The following is a 26,188-nucleotide window of genomic DNA, read 5'->3' as shown; positions in this document are numbered from 1 at the left end:
ATTCAGAGACTAGCATGTTTTTTCCAGTAGCTCATCTATCTATAAATATAGACCAGATTTGCAACATTTTTCTCCAAATCCAGCTATAGCTTATAGATGCTTTAGCTTAGAAGCCTATGCCACAACCTGTGCAGGTGCAGCAGAGCAGAGTATCACCAACCGAAAATAAGACTTCATTAAGAGAGGTTTGCTTTAGTTTTATAATAAACTATTAAGTGATTGAAATTTTACACTTATCTTCACCCGGAAGGTTTCTGATAGGCTTTTCATTCTGTTCTTGCAGCCGTTATAATTGCTAACTATAATATAGATATCTGTTTAAAAATATCTTCGTTAAAATAAACTGTCAACTTCAGTCAGTTTTGATCTTGCTGCAGGGAGTACAACCTTCAAAGACTGATAACTATCTCAGCTAACCATATTTTCATGCCGTCACAAACCAAACAATTGGTTTACTGATGCATTCAGCAAACAGGATTTGTGAAATTCCCTGAGTCGGGTTTTTCCATTGCTTTAAATCTATACCTGCTCAACTTGCAGAATCTTCTTTAGCTCACTAAACTCCTGCAAATCCAATTCTATTACAGTGCCAGAGGGATTTATATGTGGTTTTGCTTTTATAAACCACAAGCTGAAGACAAGCAATGTTTGACACCTCTGAGAAAGCGACCCAGTCTGGCACGCTGACGGCTGTGAATCAGAAGCGGGCAGATTTACTGACAGACGTGGGGAGACTTCCTGGTGCACACGGAGCTGTTGTCAGCCACCTGCCCCCACCACCTCCAGGGAACTCAAAGCTCCACACCAGTCCTGCAGCACTCATGTGCCATGGGGCAGGGGACAAGTCAAGCCTCTGAAAACAAAAAAACTGCTCTGAAAGCTCCTGACAATCCATCATCTCCCTGACTTCTTGCTATCACTGCACATGGAGCTGTTCTGGACTCAGCAAGGACAACTCTCAGGACATCAGACCCCTCTCCAAATCAATACTGAGCTGCAAAAAGGAGTTTCTGGTGTCTTGGATCAAAGACCATACACATCTTCTGCCCTAGACGGTCCCCTTCCTCTGTTTTTGTTCTCCTTTCCCCATGGTGGAGAATACTTAGTGGTCCTCAGCAGGGGTTTGACAGTCAGCTCCCATTTAATGAAGTTGTTCATGAGCCAGAAAACTAAGCTACACCTGGATTTTGCAAAACCCCCAAGCATCACTGCAGTGCATCTTCAGATGGCCAATTTCAGTTTTGCAGTTTGTTCTTATAGCAGAGATGGGGAGGGAGGGGGGGATAATTAACCCCTTTTTCAGAATCAAGGTGATGGACGTACAGAACCTGACCAGCACGGTGTAGGTATCAGGTAGCATTTAATGGTGTGCACAGTGAAAGCAACGGTTTTTATTTGCTTTCTCTTCCAAAAATATTTTCCCTTTCTGTAATGTTTTATGAGCCTTGTCACAATTTTTTGCACACAGGATCAATGAATGAGGGTGGTTGTGTTGTTTTCTTAGAGGAGTCACACACACACTGGCTTACAGCCTCGGTAGCCACAAAATATTCTCAGGCCAACAGAAGTGCTTGGCAGCCCTCATTCAGAGCCACAGGAAACAGTATTTAAACTAGTTATATTTTCATTTTCTGCTTTTTATAAAGTTTATATTTCTTCCATTCCTTACATTCACACAAGTACTGTGACTGCAGTGTCTAAATGGTTGTATATGGCTTAGCACTCAAAGCTTGTAGCTTAAGGAGCGCAACAAATCTCAAATGACATGCAGAATACTGAAACTCATATTAACTATTACTACAAAAAGGCTATAGAAGTACACTCACCTCTAATGTGTGGATATTGTTTACCCAACAAACGTTTTGCCAATACTTTGTACCATATGAAATAGCTCAGGTTAAAAACGTTTGGTTTCTCAGTACCACCTTTTGCAAGAGTGCTGAAAGCCTGTAGCCAGTCTCAGACTGCAGACCAGCAGCAGAGTATGTTACAGTTCCCTGCTGTGTTCAACACACTGATGTGAGAAGTGTAAGAGAACAAGCACAAAGCTTTGCCTCTCCAGCTTCAACAGTTCTGGAGTGCCCTGGGTAACAGCCAAGACAGCAAGGCTTTTATTTAGCTAGACCAATCTAGAACCTGGAGTACCAACTGGCCAAAAGAAGGACATCATCTCACCTTAAACTAAGAAAATAAATTGAATTATCACATTTTGTTTGGAGACAAATCAGTGCAAGATAGTTATTTGGTGGCTGCCAGAAAGAAATGAGTGCACTTCCAAAACTGATTAGTTAAAAAAACGCAATTTCAGCAGTTGTCTTTTGAGGTAGGGGGGGACTGAGACACATTTGAGCAATATAAATGTCTTATTACTACACATACTTGCCTAAAGGCTGCATCTCAAACAGGATTTTTCCCCTTTATGAGAGATCTTTAAAAAGACACTATTTTGATTAAAACCCGGGGAAAAGTTGATGTCTTAAGAGCAGAAGGAACAACTCCCACTTGGAACAGTAAAAAACAAAGATCCTGTTGTTCATAACTGCTCTGATCCCAGGTCATGTTAGCTTTTTGTGGTATTAGGCAACAGCTGCTTAAAAACTGTCTTTCTGCAGTCCAGGGGATAAAAACACAGTAGTGTAGATCATTACTTTTCTGATACCGTTAAAAAACCTAGGGTACAGTTGAGCTGCTAATAAAGCCTGTAAAAGCCATTTTCTCACACCCCACTTACTCTTCTGGTGTCTTCAAGGCACAGTTATTCCTTTTTAATCATACATTACCTGTTAGCAGCTCCTTGTGGAAAGATCCCCAGCCTCTCTGCCTTTGCTGTGTAGGAGGAAGCTATCACCCACCCTTTTAGCTTCCTCCCTCAATTCCTGCAGAAAAATCTCACCCTCCAATCCTCGAGTCACAAGCATCCCTCTCTGCTCAGGGACTGCCACCAACTATCTTCTCTTGTCTGGTTGCCCAGCACATTTGTTTCTCTCTCTCGAGGTAGAGCTGAGCAGTTTTTACACTTGCCTGCCTGCTCAGGGCTTGCAGCCACTGCTCAGCTGCTCTGGGCCTCTTCTGCTCAGTGGAAAGAGGGTTGCTCCATCACACCTACTTAAGTATTTCTAAAGCTCATGATCCTTTTGAATCTTTGCATCACTTTAACAGATTTTCATCAGTAAATCAAGTACGGATCTGTGACCTTCCTCCAGTCTCTTCTGCACTGGAATTTCAAGAGCAATAATTGCCACATTTTGTTTCAATAGGATTTTTACTGCTATTACATTTAAACCAAGTATGAGTTGCAAATTGCTTCTAGCCTAGGGCAGACACAACTTACTCCAGGGCTTAATACTTTATTTGACCCTAGTTTGACTTCATATCAGGATCTACAAGACTAATCAGACGGGTGGCTTCTAAGAGGCTTCAGGCATTAGCTTTTTAGGCCTTTTCCTCGGAAATTGTTCCTCTTACAACAAATCACATAGCAAACAGTAGTCAGTGTAAGAACAACAGGGCAACTCTTTCCACAGGCTTTTCCTTTTTATTTCCCCAAATAGGAACGCAAGATGCAAGAACCTGCAAGTCCTTTAAACACAACAGTGACCTTCTCTGAGAAGTGTTGCACATAATGCAGTACCACAGGTGCTACCAGATGTAACACCAACGTGGACAAGCAACTAAGTTATGTGCAGTACTCATCATTCCTCCTCTTTGGGAATTCTGACCACTTACAGAGTCAAGAACAAAGACTACATCTATAGCAAACGCACCTACGTGCAGCAAGTCATATTTTGCATTTACAGTAACTCTCTAACAGATAAAGATACACAGCACTTACAAGGTCTGAAAGCTTGAGCTCCTCTTGTTCAGTTCATTGCTTAGCATTTGGAGGGGTTATGGGAAGCCTTCCCCCTGCTGCATTTCTGACCCTTTTGCCAAAATTCATACACTTAGTATCTTACAGATGGTGATAGATGAAGCTGCTTTTTCACCTCTGTTTGCATGCCATCCCTAAAACTCATGACATTATTAACCTCTGTTTTTCAGCTTCTAAGAGATGCCACCAGAAAAACAGTTTTAATAAATGCATCCTGGAACATTTGGTTTGGAGCTAAGGTACCATATGTAAGAAGGAAAAATAATGATAAGTGATAAATGGGATAAAGATTTTAGGGAAATTTTATTGTATTTAATTAATCTACCATTTTTACTAAGTTGCTTTCAAGTGAAATGGCTTTTTACCAACTCCTTTTGAAAAGGTTAGAAGGGTATTCCCTGAGCTACAGTCATTAGCATATAGATGTCTCTAAGTGTTAATTTCTGTTTTCACTGAATGAATGTAATTTAAAATGAGGCCCTTTCAAATCAGTTAAATTTGGCCATTTGAGAAAGATAAGAAGAACGGACTCAAGCATAAACCCCAGCAAAACCTGCTTTTTGAGGATAAATGTCATTGCTTAAGAGTCTCCATTGCCACATGCTGCAAATGATAGATTTCGGGAAAATTATGGGAAATGGAGGGTGCTGGGATTAAAGTCCTACCAGTAGGTAACAGAATCCATTAATTGGGTTAAAAGTGACAAAATAAAAAAGAGGATTATTTTTATAGTTTAGTTTTTAAGAGTTGAAAATAAGCCCAGAAATTAGGAGTTGTGGCAACTAGTTTTATACTTAAAGCAAAACTCCTTGAATTTCTTCTTTTTCAGTTTTATGCAAAGGAAGAATAATATAGAAACTGATCCAGCTCCCAGTGAAATGAATGGTATGCCAACTACCATCTTCAGCTTGATCAGGCTCAGAAGTTTTTTTTAAGTTTTCATTTTAAAATAAACTATTACAGACTCGGTACAATGAAGCCTTGACACAGCTGGCCATACAGGCATGGCATGTTCCCTATAAGAGGGTTTCCAGCATGCATATGCTCCCTAACATAATTAATACAGACAACAAATATTTGTAAACATCTCTCTCTCTCCATCATAAAGCCATATTCTCACCAGATCATAACTTTGCTGAAATTACATTTTTCCAGAGTGATCATTTCTTGCTTGATTATCTTGTAACACAAGGGACCAGGGGAGACAGGAAACACACTTTCATCTTAGACATTTCTCCTGTAAAAAGTCCTTAATGATGTAATCGGAGTGCTTTCATCCTTCTATACTTTGGAAATAGAATATGAAAAGGGAGAAAATGAGTCACTCTAACCTACATGGAAACCACACCTGCCCTGACAAAACTACATGGCATTTGCTTATACTCAGTTTGCACATACTTAAGCGACCATTGCCATATTTTGTCAGTCAAAATCCTCAAAATATATTTGGTCTGGATATACCAGGAGCTGGAGCATCCAGACCTGAGACAAACCATTTTCTTGGTAGCAAGGAATTCCTAATGCTTGGCAGCACTAAAAAGGAAACCGGAAAGCGGAAAGACTGCTGTTTGGTTTGTACCCATCCAAGATATTGTGAAATTCGAGAAGGGAACAGTACAATGATCAGAAAGTCAAGAGCAAAGAGTAAGAGAAGATACTAACACCCTGTCAGCCCTCTTGCCACAAGGAGAGGGCAAGACTAGCTAGAAGACCAAGTCTGGCAGGTGAGGGATGAAGGGAAAGAAAGTCAGACCATGAATACAAATAGTCCTCATCACACTCACATCAAAAAAAAATCCCTGAAACTCAGGTTTTATGTTCTTGTTCACCAGCAGAGATTAACAGCATTCTCTCTCTCCTTTTGTAACTTCTACAATTGGTTTCATTAAGTCATAGGGAGTAAAGACTCATTCTGCAGGATATACTAGGTTGATTTGCCAAGACAGAAGTCAACAATGTTCCTTAAATAAAAAATTTCTCCCTTTCTCTATTTTATAATCAAAGCCAACTAATTGTACTGAAATAGCATTTTGGTCACAGAGTCACTGCAGGCAACAGTTCAACAGGCAGGAAAACACAACATTAAACAAGCATTGACAACTAGACATGTGCCCAACATACTGTTTTGATTTCAAGTTAAGTTGTCTTTCTGGAGAAGTGAATGCAAGTGCAAGTTTTCCCCTCTAAATACTCCAGTCAGCCCATCTCAGTCATGCTCGAGATCAGTTCTCTTGCCTCCCCCCCCCCCCAGCAGCCAAAAGGCCAGCTGATGTCAGCTGAAGCACAGATACAAGTCAATTTGGACTTGGACTAAGACCAGCAACATGGTATATGAAATAAATTGAACAGATGGTTACAACATTCGGCTTTGATACTCTTTTTTACCCCAGTCACTTTTCTGCATCAGACTTGCTTGAAATATGCTGATTATGCAAACCCTGAATATTAGCTCCATACTCTTTAAATAAAAATACATCCATTGCCCAATTTAATACTAGCAGCATGTAAACAGACCAGCACCTAGCTGGCTTTGCTGTGACTCATTGCTAATAAGTCCAGATCATGCAAGTCGGTCATGCAGGGACACTGCAAGCACCCCCAGTCTCCGCACTTGGGTACAAAGTGATCTCAGAGGGAGAAAAGGAGGGACAAGAGAGCAAGAGAAACATTTTCCATCTAAAGAAGACTTCATAAGGCTTCCCAAGTTTACGCTATGTATGAACATTATCTGTGCTGTATGTTGGCTTTTGGCTTCAGCAGTGCTCTTAGAAACATTTACCTGTAAAAGATTGAGTGGAAGTTATAAAATAGTCTTCCACAGTTATAAGCAAGTTTATGTCATCCTTTCTCCAGCACTTTTAAACAAATTCTGATTTAGACTTTTATTTTGGTTTCCTTGGTAAAAGATATTCAGGAAAAGTATACTTTTCCTTGTATTAAAATCCCTGAAAGTCTATTTGTTGTGCAGTTTTTCCCCCTACACACAGTTTCATACAGTTTAAATTAATATATATATATATTTCTTCAGATTATCTCTTCTACACCCAAAATGTAAGCATGTTTTAGCAGAGTTGTAAATAGAAAAATATATATTAAGTTTTTGCAAGGCCCTTCATGTAAGCAGAACCCATGTCCTCTGTTCTTAGTGTGTATGAAATGTGCACAGGCTTTAGAAATGCAGATAATCAAAAAAAGAGCCACTAGGGACACAAAGTAATAACATTAGCTAATGCCACACAGTAATGTTTATTTAACAAATCTGTGTTGCATGCCTGACATTTCCCCTGGCATCAATTTATTTTGTTTTGCTTTTCTCTGATAGCAGCACAAATGCATTTGAAATGTAAACTTATTTTACACCTACCAAAGTGTATACACAATATAATAAAAACATATACATCTTTTTTAATATCTTATGGGAATACATACTGGAGATGTGCAGAAAACCCGACAGCCTAAATAAACGATCTAGATTATGGAAAATGTTCATTTTTAGCTTTCCCAATAGCTACTAAAACTGTAATTGTCAATGCACTGTACGTCACTGCATTATGTTATTTATAAAGTGCCACAATGTGACAAAATGATGCTATCCATCAGGATCCAATCTTAACTGAAAGTGGCAGAGGAAGTGGAGTGGATGGAAAAATATCTTTGCAGCCCATTCAAACCGGCAGTTTGCAATAGTTAGAAATGGCAATTTTTAGAAGTTTCATTTACAGATCATTTGGAAAAGTGTACACAAATGATTTGATGAACTAAATTAAGACAAAAAGTTTCTACTTTCAAGCTGGTCGGTACCCAAGCCATCTCATGCTCCGCCTTCCTTCCAGCCACTTAAGCACACAGTTTCATTCATGCCAGTCTTGCTTTCTTCATTGATGTCCTAGATTTGTCAGCCATTCTTTTCAGGATCAGTACCTTTCTTCATTTAGAAAGCCAGCCCAGCCAGCTGTCTCCAAGAAATCCTCTTTAATTTCCCTTCTCTTTGTTGTCCAGCAGTGTTTTATCTTTACTACTTCAGACTTTTTCAGAACAATGAAATCCCAAATTTTGTTTTCTCTTCTAAAACACATTCTTCTAGTTTCGTTTGACAACATTGAGAACAACATCCGATAATGCACCAGGCAGGACCACATCAACTTTCTCATATTGCTTCCAGAGTAGGTAAAAAAAATAGATAGAAAAGTGTCGTTAAATTCAACATGATGGGAAAAAATAACCTGAAACACACACATGCAGTGATGGGCCACCAGTAAGATATTACTACTCTAGAAGAGTCAGCTCAATGTTCAGCAGAGGTCAGAAAAGCAAACAGAGCATTAAGAACTGCAAAGAAGGAAAGGGAGAACAAAAGACAAAACATTATGTGACTTTGTAAATCCAAACATACACAGATTTTCCACTCTAAGCACAGCTCTGATAACATCATTAAAGGAAAGCAGAGAGTTGGGAAAAGCACAAGTATAATCAGGTATACAGAAATAATATATAAATAATATATAATCAGGTATATAGAAAACTTCCAGAACAAAGAGTCCAACTCGCCAAGTTTCTCTTTCCCAGCAGGAGAGTTACACCCACATCTGTAACGAAACAAACAGTGAGGTAAAGGTGACCATGAATCACCTGCTCGCTGCTTGTCACTTACAAACATCTACAGACAGCAACTGTTAAACATATCAGGCAGCATGGTTAAAAACAAAAATCCTTCCACATAACAAGAATCTAAACTTTTCCTGAGATGTAATGGAAGTGTATAAATGGCACCAAATTGGGCTGGAAACAGTTGATGGTTGAGTAACAACTAATTAAGGACTGACCAGACGCAGCCCATGATGATGAAGCGCTCTGACAGACCAAAAAGAAATATTGGCCTTCAAATAATGTAAATGGCCCTCCCATGCCTCCTGTTACAGGCCAAAGTATTCAGGAATGGAAGAAGGAAAGTACCCCGACAGGAGGAGAAGGTTTAACAAGGAACCATACACACATAGGTAGTTTTGACTACACTGTGAAATTAATACTGTGAGCTTTTCTGTGTGATTTTTTTAAATCATCATCAAGAAAAATACCTAGATATAGAAGCTAATTTATAACATGGGAGTCTTACTGTTATTGCTGCCACATCATAATGTGGAAGAATATACTAGGATATGCTGCCATATGGTCATATTTGCTCAGTTGCCCAGCTCTATCTATTTTCTTCTTCAGTGCAAATGCAGCTTGTGTTGCACAAAAACAACATTAAATGAAAAGGTATTCTTCTAGGTATAATGCATAATTTAAAAATCTGCTAGCCCAGATATGAATGTCGCTGTTTACTTATTTGACTGATATCTCCTTTACCTGGCATAAAAACAGAATGTGGATGCTTACCCATAGGCATAAGATGTTTTGGCATTACAAAAAAATAATAATAATCTGTACATAGGAATAGCCACAACTGACTGCCATTAGAGGTACTAGCAGCACATTGATATATTTGGTGCACTGCTAATCACTGTTAGGATGCACACAGTACATAGGTTATACTTCAGAACATCCCCTGCGGGGCACCAGTAGTATTTTGGATACACCATCTTGACACTAGATGATGTTCAATAAAAAGCAAACAACCCAAAACACACCTCCTTCCTTGAACCCTATGTATCACACAAGCACAAATCTTTTCCTTCTGTTTCAAGGGATCAACAGCAAGTAAATTGGCAGATCTCAGTTAAGAAGTGGAAGACACCTTCAGTAACGGATACCTAGTTTTTTTGGGTTCCCCCACCCCAAACACACGGTTCTATGTGCCCTTACCTCTTGCTCTTCATTACCTCTCTCTGCAGAAAACTGTAATGCTGTTCAGTTAGCAGAGGAAAACTGAAATTCTTACACGAGAGATTTTTCATCACTGTATTTACTCCACATTCAGCAGCATCATATAACAAGCCTTTATTCTTCCTTCTCCTAAAGATGTTTTTCAATGCACACACTGGACAATATATAAGTGTTCATGCCAGAGCAAGGCAGTTGCTCTTACAACACAGACTGTAGTCTGTTGTTTTCTCTCTTCCTCGATGCCAGTGTTTTTTAGTCCTCATATAGCATCACTCTAGTCCTTTCCCTTCCACAACTGTTTTTCCGAAACTGCTGGTCACCCTTAATGGGTCTGTTACTGGCTCTATTCCAAGTTCAGAAACCTTGAAAAGTTACAGGCAAGATTCGCTGTTGGAAGTCCATGGTGTAGGTTATTATACGATCTTGGAAGCTGCAGCTGTAGAGAACGTGCCAAAGCCACTACTACTGAAGTCTCACAATTTTCTTGGGTTTCTACTATATAAAGCATCTCCTAGGCATATGTATCCAAACCAAAGGATTCATATAAGTTGTTTTTAATATTATTTGTCACCTAAAAAAGAAATTTTATTTTTATGTACTTCTATTGGGAGTTGTTTCCCTGCCCCTGCTTACGGCAAAGATACCAGAGCAGAATGTGTTACAAAATGTAAAACTGAAGCGGGAGACTAATTCAATACACAGGAAGCATGAATGCCTTGGGACTGACAGAGAACTGCTGCTGACTAACACACTTGATTTAGATAAGAAATTTATTCTTACTCCTCTTCCCTACTACCCTCAAATAACATACACATATTATCAGAGATAAAAATCTGTTTGAGACCACTAATTAGAAATAAAGTAGGACTTTGCAAAAACAGATTCTCCTTTAGCAGATGGTTCCACTAATATTCACTAATAAAAAGCCTGTTTAAGGAGCTTATGTTCACTTAGATTGAAAGAGGCCAGAAACAGCACAATTATGTCAGCAATTAATCTCATTAGAAAGATTCTTTGTCAGTTTTGTCCAGGAACTCCGTAGCTTTTACAACTTTACTCCGTGCAGATTTCAATTCAGCAGTGCAACGTGCCTGACAAGCCTTCAGCAGCAGAGCTGTACTTCTGGCTGTTAAGACAAGGTCTTAAATGCAATCTTATCAATATTTGAACACGCACGTATTAACGCAACTCCTTGAGGATTTACCTTATAGTTCTACCTCGGTCTTCCATTTATAATCATAGTAAACAGTGCCTACCTATCAGAAGTTTTGAACTATTACACTAGTAGAGTTCAGTGAACATATCAAAATCTTTATCATAACTTCTGCTTTTATTGGCAAGTTACTGATTCATCTCAAACAAAGCTCCCTCCATTAACAATTCTTTTTCTCTCCCATTCTTTATTACATCACCACTCAGTAAGGAAATCAGAGGAACACATTTTCTATGAAAAATATTTTAATTCAAGGTTATTTTCATAATTGTTCTCTTAGTAGGGAAGACAACATGGTATTAGCCGTTCATCAGAACAGCTACAGCAACAAACATTTAAGCATAAAATACAATCTCTTCTCAAGCAAATGTAAAGTAGGACTGTGGAAAACCTAGGAGCTCCCTGCTAAATATAACAAGGCAGAAGTCATCAGATTGTGTATGCACAATCTGGGTATGAATGGTAAACAAAAAACAATATCTTACCTACTCAAAGAAAACAAATAAAGCAAAATCATATTTCTTGTTTTATACTGCCAGAGAACTATTCCAACCCCAGGTTTTGCCCTTGCTCAGTTCCTCTCAGTCACCTGAAGACTTTTTGCTATCTTCCCATATTGTTTGTGGTGGGGTTTCTCATTACTGATCTTCATTTAAAATTCTCCTAGCTTCTGAATATCATCTTCTCTCCACCTACACAGAGTGGACCAAGCGAATCTTTCCTCCTCCTTCCTCCCACGCCAATGAAAAAAGAAACCTGAGGTCACAACTTCTCGTATCTCATTCCTCATCGGAGTCTGTCTCCACAAGCAGAGTACAGTCTTTCTGTACCAGCTACACTTCTCCAAACTTGGCTAGTGTCAGTCCCTACTTTACTGAAGCAAACTTAAATATGCACATACCTTGAATATACTGACAGAAACGCACTGAAAGAAGAGACTGTCTGAGATCTTGTGCTCACAGTGAAGATTTTGTGTGTTCAGGCAGCATTAATAGAACAAGAGAACCTCTTCCCCAAGACTAATGCTGCAGTCAAGATATTTAAACTAACATCACTACTCCTGGGAAACAGAGGTTCCTTGCAAGAATACAGTACGGTCTAAAGACAGGTCATTTTATTTCTTTAGAAAATGAAAGAATGATGGTATTGAGCTAATTTGATACCTCAAATCATTGTGTAATGCATGTATTTTTAAAAATAATTATCTGCATTATGAAGTTTGTGACATCATGAAAAATTCTTTAAAGTATTCTTTTAAACTGTCCCTGTTATATATGTGAAGACAAACTATAAAAATCAGAATGAAAGAACAATTCTTAAATTAGTACAAGGGCAGAGCAACAGCTTTTTTCAAAAATGCCTTTTATGCTGAACATGTTTGCAGTTTTCAAATTTATGGGTGTAGCTGTCAACATGTATATTCATTTTTAGAATATCATCCTGGCTTAATGAGGTCTCCTGGAATGATTTCTTTTTATTAAAAGTTAACATGCTTATGGATCTGGTTTCCACCTTTCTACTTTTTGTTGTATCTTTCTTAAACTGCACTACTTTTTAGCAGAGAGATCACAGCAAAGTTTTAAACTAAACTTTACAGTGCATTAACTTACTTCAACACTTCAAGAAACTTCCGATGAAACTTTCAAGTATCTATTGTAACAGTCATTTCTTATCTTCAAGATAATAAACAACCTAGAAAAAAACTACAAGACAACAACATTTTAGTTACAACTACACACAATCACCAAATGGTGCTACATTGCAAAAAGAAATAAGATGTCCTGCTAGTCACTCCTCATAGTTCTGGCTCATACCATGCCTCTGTCCACTTCTTTCTGTCTCACCATCTCTGCAACTGTCTCCAGCTTATGCTGATGCTCGTTAGGCAAGGCACAAGAAGATTAGAGTCAAACACATGCACTTCTTAGAATGAAACTTTCCCTGCAACATCAGACTGCTGAGTGATGCATTCAGAGTTATTCAGTAAAAACACAGGCACTTCACGAGCTCAGAACTGTTCCACGAGACTCTGTAGGTGACTGATCATGACAATTTCCAAATTCATACACATCCCTGCAAGAATGCCTCACAATCATGGGTCAGCCTGATTAAGACTTTCCTCATAAACAGCTGGAGTAGTTGTTGTTCTCTCACCTCTTCACTTCCACTTTATCTTCTCATTTATTCTTTCAGTTCTTAGGGGTTTTCAAGGTTGAAGCTGCCATGGTCAACTTGGCTAAACTGCCATAGTTCTCTATGCTCTCTCTTGGGGCTTGCTTCCTCACACCTCTTCATCATCATACCTCTCTTCAGGAGCTCTTACTCCCTATTTATTTTTCTTCTGTTGATCTATCCACAAGGTCTGATATGCTCTAAAGGCAACTCACTCCTCTGTAAAGGCACTCAGTTACCTCAAGCCCAATTTCTTTGTCTGTACAACCCTGTATAGAAGAATTTCTCCACCATCACTTTTCTTTGAGGAGTCTGCATAACATCACATATGTTTTTCTCTGAGTGTGCCAACTGTGGAAGCGTCCTGAACAGTACATGTTCATTAATCCATTCAGTACCATGTTTTCCAGCACTTGATTCATTAACTACAGTTACAGAATCCATACTGCTTCCAGATTACATTAAAAACTTGCTAAAAGAACTGCAAACCAACAATGCCTTTTTTTTTTTTTTACAACAACACATTTTCCTCTTTTCTTTAGAGTAAGTTATAGGAAGACGAAATATTTAATTGGTCAATTATTTAAAGAGATGAAACTGTAAAAAAAAAAGTCTATGAAAATGTTACATACACAGGGAAAAGATTGAAAGTCTAGAAGAACGTTAATTGCTTAAGTTCCTGAAGCTCCTTTGACCAACTTGATGACAAAAGCATGTTCATTCCTCCCTGTGGTTCTAAACTCATGCTAAGAGGTATTGCTTTATTTCAAAATGGAAGGAGAAGCAGAACACACATTTCCATAGACAAAAGAGAATTTCACTTCATCATACAACAAAATCTAGAATCCATTTATTGCAGCCACATTATCCTAAGCAAATGGGTAATGCAAGTCAATTGTACATCTTTGCCATGGGGAGGCTCTTTTAAGGGCCACCTGTATGGCAGATACTGTTTGAACTAACAAAATCAGAAACAATTAGCTCACTCACATAATGCTTTTTAGTGCCTAACTCTACAGTGCTAAGGAATGAGGAAATTTTTCTTCAAATGTATCATGCATTTTACATTTTCACAAGGCCGAGGGCATTTCAAATATAGATTCCTGCTGCAAGTCTTTTCTTGTAAAGAAGGCTTTAGATAGTTTTGTTTTGGGTGGTTTGTGTGTGCATGTCCCCCCCCCCCCCCCTTTAAATACAGAATACAGGATAAAAAATGCAAATAACAGTATCAGTGTACAAGTACTAAGCAGGAAAAACACCCCTAATTTTTAGTTCAACTTCATACACTTCTCTTCATTTACCTCAAAAATAGAGATGGGTATTGTTCAGTCACAGTGAACCCCGTGACCACAGTCCATCGTTAAATATATTAGCTACAGTTTCCACTTCAGCACCAAGTGAAGTATCACCTTATTACACTTTGTGAATTTCCACAAGCCCTTAAAGTTATTTTTGACATCTTTGACTCTGATCCTGCCAACGCTCACACATTATCTTGAGCAAACTGAAACGTATAGCATTATGCATGTGTTTGTTTGTGTGCTGTGCATCATATAAGGAGTGAGGACTTCATTAATTGTTTGGTACAGAAGTGAACCCCTTTGGATGTTAGGCATATGGGCAAGAAATTCTCTCTAATGGCTTATCATCTATTGTTGTTCCAAATGTTAATATCTCTTTTAAATTTCTTTCCTTACCCTTCCACCCTCCTACACACATCACCTCCTTTACATTCTCCTTAAATGCCTAAAAATAACTAACTACGCATATGGTCTGAGCACCACAGCCCTATACCATGTAACTGAGTAGAGAGTATTTTAGTTTGAATAGCTGACCTCACATCCATCATCAGATTTTTTTTTTTCCATGAGTTATCTCCCAGAGCTCAAACATTCAACATACACCGTGGATTTGGCAACTGCAGAGTTCTCTAAAATTTAACAAAATAAGCTTTTTGGGTAAATAAATAAAGTCTGTGAAAGCTGTGCGTGTATTTTCTCCCAACTGCTTCCTTTGGTGTGGTAAAATCATTTGAAATTAAAAGTTTAATTTTCTTTCAAGTACTCTTTTTCACATTAGAAATTTTCTGCTGGCATTAAAAAACAAAATTAAAAAAAAAATCCAAACTTCTGATACCCCTTGGGAACACATCAGCCTACCCCATATTCAGGAACACAAGAATATAGACTCATTCACTTAGTCAGCTTCAGTCATAAGGAAAAGAACTGGAAGCACCTCATTTAACTTCCCCTATTTTTTACACCATCATGCTTGTTGTAAGTAATGCTCTGCTGTGCCCCTTCTCTTACCCCAAGTAGTCAGCTGGTATAATGGAAGGGGAAGCTGAAATACGTTTGTGAAAAGTGGTGTTTCAACTTAGCTCAGAGCAAGGAGAAAAGCAAGAAGAGAAAAACTGTACATCTGGGTTGATACATCTCCTACAGGACTAGAGAAATGCCTCCAGGATTACTGTCTGTTAAGGAAACTCCTAGGTCACAGTCTAGTTTCACACCATCACAGGCATGGTATTTTGGATAAAGAACAATCATTTTTACTTAGACACGTCCTCCACTGTGAAATTCTAACTGTGCAAATTCAGTGGCAACAGCAATACAAATACCTTCTGTGGGTCTCATTCTACAAAATGCTCTGCTCTAATTCTGCTGCCTACTATAACCAGGTCTAGAAACATAGACTGCAGTTACCATAATTCAAGTTTAAAGCACAGTAAGCAGAGCTTAGTACTTGAAAATAAAGGGACTCCAATTTATAAACACAATAGAAAAAAAGGCAACATGAGGTGTATACCAACCTCACCTCATAATTTCCACAAACACAACCTAAGGTAAAAATAAACAATTTAATTTACCATTTGTGCTGCATTCACTCTGATGCATATGCCTCCTCCAAACGCACACCCAGGGCACACAGCTGTGTCATAGGCATGTTCACTAGCTCTTATGACCTCCAGTACCTCAGATCCTGGGGCTCATCAGTAGCAGCTGATGGGTCACTCCACACTTTTCAGGAGGCAAAGGGTACAGGGGCTGCTCAAAGCCCCCCTTGGACAGGGCCAATGAAAGAGGGGCCCCCAGGAGATACTGGGGTAGGCTCTCACCTTTGTTCAAGCTTCATCCACAGCAGGCTCTGTCAGCGATGCTCTTTGGTAGGGCTGCACTGGGCAGCACATAAATGGAGCTGGGAGGAAAGAAGGAGAGAAGCGTGAACCACATGTGGCTTCTGCTCTCTCTCCCCTCAGATAAGGGTCACACTCCATCTCCTGGGGATGGGACTGAGCCCTCAGGGCTGCTCCCACCTCTCCCTACTGTTGGGAGGGACTGCAGCTCACCCTTCAGCTTCTCTCATGTCCCTGACCTGTAACCAGCTCTTGTCACCTCCTGCTTCCTCTCATAGGGTCATTACAGCCTAATACATTGCACATGTCCACACCTGAGAATGTTCTGGAAAGTCTCACAAGGCCTCCAGTGTTGGCTTTAGCCAGCCCCAGGGCTCCCTCAGGGCCTGCAGCTGGACACCAGTTGCCTTCCTTCCCCACAGCTTCTCTGTGCCACTGTTAGGGCTCACTTCCCCCAGGAAAGCAAAAAGCCAGAGCCATATTTCTGCTCCAGCTACTCCCTTAAAGGGAAATAAAGTCATTTCTTTTCTTTTGGTGTGGGAGGGGAGCTCAGACCCGCCTCCTCCACAGCTGGCCTGTTGGCCATTTATCCCTCAGCTGGACTCTGGGAGGTCCCACCTGCCTCCTATCCTAGGTCTGCCTGATTGCTGCCCTGGGCACAGCTGAGAGGCAGCAGCCTCTTACCACCTAACTGCCAGGCTCAGGCCCTCTCAGGCAAACTTTGCCTCACAGGCCTGCAGCCTGCTCCCAGAGCAGCAGCCCTGTGCCTTTGGCCTCACCTTAACATGCCTGAGTGGTTCCCATGGAAACTCTGGGCTCACACGAGTGCCTAAATCAAGCATATGCTTAAATGTTGAGGAAGCTGCAGCTTCACATGGAAACCACAGTTTAGTTTTTTACCATAAAGTTTAGGGGAATAATCTGTATTATTAGTGTTCATCATAAAATTCTGTTTTGAAAATGCGGCTCACTAGTGGATAGAATTTTCCCAAATTGCTTAAAAGATTAATAAAATAATCATCTTGGGGGGGGGGGGGGGGGGACGACACAAACTATCCCTGTAAGAAAATCACTTTATTGCCTATACATGTGAATGAGCTGGTTTAATACTCAGGTTCACTGCCTCCTCTGCATTTAATCTCTTTCCTTTTATGTCCTACTCTGATTTTTTAAAAGACTTTCAGGCTTTTTTAAAATTAATTATACAAATCATTAGTATTAAAAAGGTAATATAATGGTTTCAAGAACAAGCTTCACAGACTATCTGCATATTTAATCATCTCTGCTAATAAATTTTTAATCACTCATTGAGTTCAGGTTCTTGTCTTGAAGCTTAACTTGATAACAAACCTAGCAACTGGTAGAACTAATTGGTACAGAGCAAGTGAATAATTTATAAGAGGAAAAAGCACTGGGTGTCCTAGAGGTGTGCAGAGACCACAAGTCACAGATATTTCTGGGAGGTAGCAGGAAAACAGTGGCTGACGACAGGAATTTTGTGATACGCTGCTGACATCCAGAGGCCAATAGTCAATACTGTTCACGTATGTGAACCGGGCTGTAAAGCACGCTGTAAAGTCAGATTCATTAAGTTTTAAATATTCATGCATTTCATTAAAGTTAACATTAATTGCACTACCATACACATCGATTATGCATAGACCATAAGTGTTTAACCTCTGAAAGCTTGCGAGTATGTTCAAGTAATGGGGTACGTCCCGTATTCAAGGATTTCAGTGAAATCTATGGCTACAAAGTTGAAATTAAAAATTAAACGTATTGCACTACTAAAGAATAGTAATTCCAAATATCTAAACAGTAATAAAATAATTATTTTACTAACCAAATAAAAATTGATGTAAACTACAGGTTGATTTGTATTATAGGTTGCTTTCTAAAATAAAGTGATAAAGGTAGCAGAAACTATATGAGACTTACAAACAAATGCTAGACTGATTTGCAAGCTACATATATTAAACAGTTAAAACTTTAATTGGAAATGGTGGCTGAGTGGCTTTAATTTAGATGAAGATGACTACCTTCTAAACAATATAGCACAAAAAAAAAAAAAAAAAAAAAAAAAGCTATTCCCTTATTCCCTTAAAATAAACTGGTTTGTGTCTTAAAATTAAATGCCCCAAGTCTATTTACACTACAGAGTAATTCTACCCCCAGGGTAGCACAAAATGCTACAACTGTGTAACCAGGATGTAACAGACAACATTTGACAGAAATGCGATTATTGAAAGACCCCACTTCTAGTTAGTTACATATGTAATCCTCTTTTATTTCATGGGTTAAAGCTCTCTCAAAACATTTAGTTTGATGAAGACTTGCTACATGTCAAAAAATTCATTAAGTGGCTTAATAAGATTGTTATGTAAAAACATTCAGAAGTTAAAAAACGTCATTTAATGCTGCCCATGCAACCTTAATTCTGGCCGTATATGTATATGTATTATGAAACACCAGTGAATTAACTTTTAATCTCCTTTGAGCCAAAAAGATTTTAAGATTGGAAACTAAGGCACAAAGGGCATGGCCAACAAATACAATGCCAAACTTCAGAGTAATCTCTAAACTAGCTCACGTCTTGAAGAGCATACCCCAGCAGGGCTAATTACCCCAGATAAAACGATGTGCTTGCAGTTACACTGCTTCTGGTATCTCTGCATGGCAAGCTTCTCTCTTCCTGGTACTGCACTATACAGATATACTCACAGAAGTCTAAAATTTTAAATCGGAAGAAAATATGGAGTGTTTTTCAAAGAGGGTGCTTCAAACTTGGTTGCTTTGACATTGATTTTCCCCTAATTAGTTTAAGGCTGTAGATTCTGACCTTCCCAAAGGTAAAAATATACCTCCTTCTTAAGTATTAAAATAAACCTCTCCAAACAATATCAACTGCAATTAAAAAATGAAAAAAAAAAAAAAAAAAAAAAAAAAAAGTTCTTAAATCCTCTATGAGGTAGATATAAAATTATAAAATTGTCCATATTTTGTAGAGAAGCAACTGTTACGAGACAGATAGACCAGTCTGCCCAAAATAGTACTGATTTTCTCCCTGAGCTGTTAACAACTCCTGATTCGCCAATTTTCTTTGTGAAGGTGAGCACCAAAGTGTAGTATTCCTAATTAGAAGCCACAGCAACATACTAAAATTCTGTTTAAACAGCATTGCTTACACCCTTAAAGAACTTTATGGTCAAACATATCTTGTGTGATATAATAAAAAACCTTGCCACTTTTCTGACAAGAAAATACTAGTTGCTAGCAAGGATCTTTTAAGTCATACATCAACCACCTGTACCATTTAGCATGTTCTAAAGTAGTCTGAAATATCAGAGAGTTTTTTGGGGTGTGGTGTTTTGTTTTGTTTGCTTGTTTGAAATTAAGACCATTTCCTCCATGTTTCTTCCTTCTGTAATACTGAAATGAAGAAGTAGCCTGTTAAGTGATTTACACGCCAGCCAAGATTATATTAGTTTTACTGTTTTGTTTTTCTAGGGCATAGTCATAAACAACCAAACAGTTCAGGAAACGTATGCAGATTTAAAAGAAAAATGAAAAAGGTTTTGTATTCTCAGCAAGATTTCAGTTTAGATTTTAATTAAAAGAGCTGTCAAAATGCAGGAGGCACCACTTTGCAGAGCAAGAGTGCTTTGAATACTTGCCAGTTAAAAACCCTTTCAAATGTCTAAAACCCATGCTCATTAAGCAATACTTCATTATACGTGTTGTTTTGTTTTGTTGGTTTGATGGTGGAGTTTTTTGTTCGTTTGTTTTTGTTTGTGTGTTGTTTTTTTCTATTTCACTCATGAAAACTGAAAAACCAGGTGATGATTCTTGATGGCTGATGTCCTTCCACTACATGACATAATCCTCACGTTTACCTTTCCAAAGGTGAAAAGGTACTCACTCACTGAGTGGTAAGCTTTGCTACCAATGATAGTGGCAAATACATGAATACAAATAAAAATGATGGCAAAGCTTTCACATGTCCAAGTAGGCTAGAGTATACAACTCAATTCATTTCTTGGAAGATGATCTAAAAAACAGGGTTGCAGAGGAGAAAATTCCTCCTTACTCTATGCCAATCTCTGAAATAATACAAGACCTCAGAAGTAATCCCATTGCTAACCTAAATCTGAAGAGGCTTTAATTAAAACTACATTTTTGTAATTACAATTTGAAATTATATTCAAGGTTTAAGAGTTAAATTTATTAGACTGTGAAGAGTTTTACAAGGCATTTCTAATGTAATGAGCTCAGACACCACATATGTTGCATCTTTGGTACACGTTATGAAGAGTTGCTTTTTTAATGAGCTTTAAAAACTGTATTTGCATACCAGAGGAAAAGGTCAGTGATGTGTGGATCAAGTCAGTAAATTAAGTATCACAGCATTACGTTATTATGATTGCCTTCCACAGGCACACAATAACTAAACCATAGGCTGTAGTTACCATACTATTCTAATGCACCCATCTACACAACCTTGTCAGCATACATGCACTTAAGATGCTGTGTCTTGGGTCCATCTTACAACATCCTTCACTCAGGCCTCCTTCGCCTTCTTCCTCCACCAGTTCCAAGAGCAGAACACCTGGTGTGTCTGATAATCAGAGAATCAAAGCAAGCAAAGAACAGAGGGGCCATATTTAGCATGATGGACTATCTCTAACCACTACCTTCCACTACAGCCTTTACCTTAGGGCCAGGTCCTGAACCCTCATAACAAGATCAAACAAAGAGAAACAGCATCAGGACAGGGAAAAAACTTTCAATCCAAGCCCCATTTCACTTAAGACTTTGTACAAGAATGCAGCAGTATCATCCCTCTTTCAAAATAGATACCAAAAGTATTTTTAATGCCACAGTCCAAAATTTCACTCAGTCTACCTTAATAGCTCTTTATAGTTGGAGTGTTAGATATTTTGTAATCTCTAAAGACTGGTTAACTGGTAGCTATTCTGAAATGTGTCACTCTGTGATAAATAATAAAATAAGCCAAGAACCAACTGCAGATACACTCTATCCAGTTTTTCATCAAAGAGTAAAGTTCATTGGATTCACCTTTATTTGTTCATTTTAAGGGCCATTGAAGTTGACTCCCTTCTCAGCTCTGAAACAATCCACAGCACTTAACAGGTCTGTGTGTGGGCATGTGTTAGAGACTGTAGGTGTATGCTATAGGTGCATATACGTAGGTGTACTATTTTATGCATATTTATACATATCACAGCCAAGTGACACCCCGCAGCTCTGTGTAAAGGTGTCAATCTAGTCATTAGATTAGAAAAAAAATCTTTTAAAATATTACAGCAGAAATTGCACAACTCAATACAGAGGATCAGTTACAAGTAGCTTTAATGATTTTTCACTTTTTGCATGATTATCCTCAAAGTAGCATTCAAAAATATAGTGCAAAATATTTATTCATTTTATTTACAAATAAAATGTGCAGTTCATCCTCTCCTTACCACAGTAGATGTTATTCTTCCACGTGATGAACAGAAATTATGAGAAACATTTGAAAGACAAAGTTCATTTTAAACCCAAGAACAACCAGTTATATTTTTGTAGAAGTTGCACAATATTTTTTTAAAATTGTTTTCAGTTGGGAAAAAAAGAACAAGAGTCCAAGACAACACTGAAGAATTACATATGAAATAACGTTTTTTAAAACCATAAAGTTATTTTGCTTTGACAATCACAATGCAAAATTCTTACCTATATAGACTTATTTTTTTTTTTAATTTGGTAGCTAAAACTTAGAATCTTTACAATGTAATGCTTTTTCACTTCTTACTATAGAAATTGCCTTGAGGGGAAAAAGTATTCTAGTATCTTCCTCCGCCTTTGATGAAACAACAGATGCTTTGGTTAAAGAGCAATTCGTGCGCAATAGTGTTTTAACTTGCAAGGCAGTACTCCTTTATTAAGTTGGTAGAATTCCACTAGCTGGATGAGATCAGTAAATCTGGTTTGACCATCATCAAGGGTATAAAATAGCTTCCCATCATCTTCCAACTGTAAAAACGGAAAAACAAAATAACATCAAATGCTCTTTTTGATATGGTATTTCTTCATGACTAGAATACTAGTTTGAGAAGTCTTCATGGAGAACAAGGTATTCATAATCCTATGACTATGGAGAGAAGGAAAAATAAGTTGATCAAATACAAAAAGATCAAAAATAAAGAACAAAAATCATGTATTCTTTACCTTTCCCTCTAAGATGCCTAAAAGGAAATAACAGTTTAGTAAATAACAGAATACTCCTCCTTTATTTTATGCCTTTGCTCTGGAATGATAGCTAGAGTTAATATAAATATGGAGTTTTTACAAACTGTCAACAAACAAGCTGCAACTTACTCATAGGTTTCACCTTTTGCTCAATTCACTATTCTGTATAACTTCTACATTTTGTATCACTTATTTTATAAGGTGCAATGTGGCTACACACTAGTGCATTGGTGTACTGGATGAAACTGTCTATCACAAAAGTAACATGCTTGATGTAGTAACATGTTGTCTAGGAGAAGGAACTGCTGCTACTCCAAATGCACTTGCTAGAATAGATACAGGAGAAACAGAAGAAACGGCAAAATATACCTTGAAAAACAACCTGTTCTAGGTTACTGAACATTAGCTCTTGCACAATCTGTATTGCATTGCTGACTACATACTTTCTCAATGCGTTTCCTCTTCTGTTGATATATCTAATATCAACACGCTTCAGCGCAAGAGTGACTATTCAGTATTAATATAAATAGGTAAGAGGGTAAAAAAAATATTTTTTTAAAAGAAGAGGGGAAAAAAAAAAAGATATTTTACAAGACTGAAAGAGTAGTGAACAGAACACCCTGAAATTGTGCTAGCACAGAGCAATAGATGCTGTGCTAGGAAAAGATGCAACTATCCTGCTTAGTACAGGGAATGGAGAAGATGTAATTATCTCTTACCTGCAATTAAGATTTCTCATCTGAAGCAGCTGTTGAACTGCTTATGATTCCTGATTATTCTACCCCTTTCTACCATGTCTGGAAGTTGTTTGTAATTTCTTTTTTCTCAGACTTTGGTCAATCCAAGTCAAACATTGCTAGTTAAGGAGTTATCAATGTGTGCATGTGTAAGCTCCTGTGTTCCATCAGAAAAACAAAAAATGGATTAGCATCCACTGAACTTTGTTTATGCATGCAATTTTCCTGCCAACACAATGAAGACAAGAAAGAGTCGAGGATTCAGACTTCTGTTGACTAGGACTTCATTTTTAGGCTTTATCCCTGCTCCAAGTCATCCCCAAACCTTGAAGTGAATACCAGACAGATTGCTAATTCTCTGAAGAAAGTAAACAGTGCTTTGCAAAGTAAAAGCTCCTACTAAAGTTATGTTGCCCAGGAACCTAACATCTTCTGCAAGCTAGGAAGGCTGCAATGAGAGAGCATTTATGAGAGAAGGACAGTCCCAGAAACAGCTGTATATGAATTATTCTTCATTCACATGGACTACAGAACAGCTAATTTCAGGACAGACTACAGTGAAATTGACTTCTATCAGCTTAGTGTACTAAAATTGAAGAATAAAATTAAGGTATCAAGTTCTCTGATTTTCACAGTATGGGATCTCAAATGTTTCCTAAAGATTTTCTTTCCAACTTTTTAAAATCAATTCCCTGCTACCTACCTCCAATACTTGTTGCACGTACCAACGTTAACACAATACATGCATTAATGTAGGGGAAACCTGAACTAGCAGGCTGTACACCCTGTTGGGGACACTTTCAACTTGAAGTAAGCTAAATGTAAGGAGGAAAAAAATCACTGAGAGACTGCATTATTTTTTTTTTAACTTGTTAAAAAAAATCCAGAGTGCTATTTCTTTATTAACATTGAGGGGGAAAGTTTATCTCCCCTTCCCCATGGAGGGAAAAAGGCAAGAGTTTGGAAGAACAGTAAGATCTAAAGTTCCAGAAGGTAACCTTGATCTCCAACTAATATGCTACAAACTTACTGCAGCAGCACAAAAAAAAAAAAAAAAAAAAAAAAGTCTTGGTTCTTAGAATTCTTCATTTAGAAGATCAGCAGCAACTGGAAACATAACTTTTTTCTCCTGAAAATTATTTTTCTGAACTCCTTGAAGAGTATTGTTCTAGTAAACACCAAGCAAGCAGTAAGTCAGCATACTGGACATGGCATGAGAGGGACTGAAGGCAACTGGAAGTTACTTTACGAAAAGGAATTGAAACGTGCATATATGTGGGGAACTAACAATTTCCATACTCACATCCTCTCTCTCTGGATTAAGTTGTACTCATTGCAGATTTCCAGCCTCGCCCCCCCCCCCCCCCCCCCCCCCCCCATAACTAGCTTGGGATAAATTGCTTTACAAAAACAATCAAATTTTCCTTCAAATAAGACAATTTTTGCACTGAAGTGATACAGGTTTTTCAGACATCAGCACTGAGATATGATCTGTAGACAGTCTGTCAAAACAGATTCCCCATTTCTCCACAGGTCCTGCATCAGGAGAGCAAAGTTTTAGCAGGCACATGTATAATTAATTCCTGCAATGCACTGCTTGCGTCTGCAAAAGAACACTAGAATTGACCAGATTATTTTTTTTATTAATTGAAGAGGAGAATCATACAGGTCCACAGCAAACTGAAGACAAGTGCAGCTTCCTGCCACATCTGCTCTTAAAGAAAAAAGGGTCTGTTTCCTGATAAGAAAAAGTGGTCTCTTGAATTTGAGACTTAAATGACATCCCAAAGAAGCAGAGTCATACAGTATTTGTACAGAGTTCAGAAAGGTTTCTAAACCATACAACAGCTATCCTAAAGTAAATACAAGAAGCAACCACAGTCAATAGAAACACAGAGATCTTAAACCTGGGATTCTGATCACTGAATATATGCTGAAGCTCACAAAGGAACCAGGGCATAGCTGTCACTTTTGGATGAAGGGCTTCTGCAATGCTTGTAATTAATGAAGCAAAAATCCTGGACAATTCTTTTCCCTGACATCGATTCCCTCCTTTTCGCATTCCAAATAATGCAATAATTTTTCAGTCTTATTCTACAGGAAAGTTTTGTTTTTGTTTTGTTTGTTTGTTAGTTTTAAAGCCCTAGATAAGGCATAAAGAAATTCTGTGAATCGACTATACACATTTCTCCTGAGAAACAGCAGAATCTCCCAGATGCTTAAATAGGAATAAACAGAGGTTCAAGTATTATTTGGCTTGGAAGAAAGGTTTTTGTCAAGACAGAAGAAAAAGCTACAGGTATTCTCTATTCTCAAGCATCTGTGGCTAAAATAGATAATGCTAAACTGTTTCTCACCTCAATGGAAGCAATCTGTAAAGAAAACTGTATAAACCTCCTCTGGAGGGAGTGGAAAGGGTTGGGAAAGCCTGCCATTCTGACTGTAGAATTGGATGATATCATCAAGGAAAACTGATGAAAATATGACTTCAATTAGGAAATTTCAGCTTACCTATAAGTAACTGGACTAAGTAAGCATATCAGTTTTTTGTTACAATTGTCCCCCTGGATGTGAATATACCATAATAACGTAAATCATGAAAAGAGGCAAACAAAAGTGTTTGACCCAAAATAAAAGTGAAAAACTTTTAAATAGATGATTCAGTGATACACGTATACACAGGTCACGGGCAGTCCACCTAAACTGATGACTAAAAAGACAATATAGTCTTCATTAAAATACAATTTTCATGCCATCATGGTTGCTTCCATTCCAGTTCCAACAGATTTGTGCATTTTTTCAAGGCAATTTTTAGGTAAACCAAAACACAGGATTACGTAGCACTAGTCAAGCTTTGTAACAAATGAAACAGCAAAGCTCGAAAATGTTCGACTCTAGAATATTTACGATTCATAGCAATACAGGTATTATGTTTATTATCATCTGTATAGCGGGGGAAAAAAAAAACAACTACAAACTACAAC

At 38.1% G+C, this 26,188-nt stretch overlaps 1 protein-coding gene and 1 long non-coding RNA gene across 5 annotated transcripts in view; both read right to left on the bottom strand.

The window, feature by feature from the left end:
* The window catches only part of LOC121072455, a 109,804-nt gene extending 92,678 nt beyond the window's left edge, over positions 1–17,126 (bottom strand). The window contains exons 1-2 of one of the 2 annotated variants that reach the window (XR_005821229.1): positions 16,903–17,126; positions 16,201–16,280 (exon numbers count right to left, since the gene is read on the bottom strand). This is a non-coding gene — a long non-coding RNA (uncharacterized LOC121072455). The other variant, XR_005821228.1, reaches the window with a different exon arrangement.
* Positions 17,127–21,574: 4,448 nt separating this feature from the next.
* The window catches only part of GRB14 (growth factor receptor bound protein 14), a 66,270-nt gene continuing 61,656 nt past the window's right edge, over positions 21,575–26,188 (bottom strand). For all 3 annotated transcript variants that reach the window (XM_040561502.1, XM_040561503.1, XM_040561501.1), the window contains exon 15: positions 21,575–22,251. In XM_040561502.1, coding sequence (XP_040417436.1) covers positions 22,105–22,251 — 147 coding nt within the window. In that variant the 3' untranslated portion in view covers positions 21,575–22,104. The remainder of the gene's footprint in view (positions 22,252–26,188) is intronic.

Source organism: Cygnus olor, chromosome 6, assembly GCF_009769625.2.
Source record: "Cygnus olor isolate bCygOlo1 chromosome 6, bCygOlo1.pri.v2, whole genome shotgun sequence".
NCBI lineage: Eukaryota > Metazoa > Chordata > Aves > Anseriformes > Anatidae > Cygnus > Cygnus olor.
Note: the sequence above shows the minus strand (reverse complement) of the source record. Positions and strands in the feature narration are given on the sequence as shown.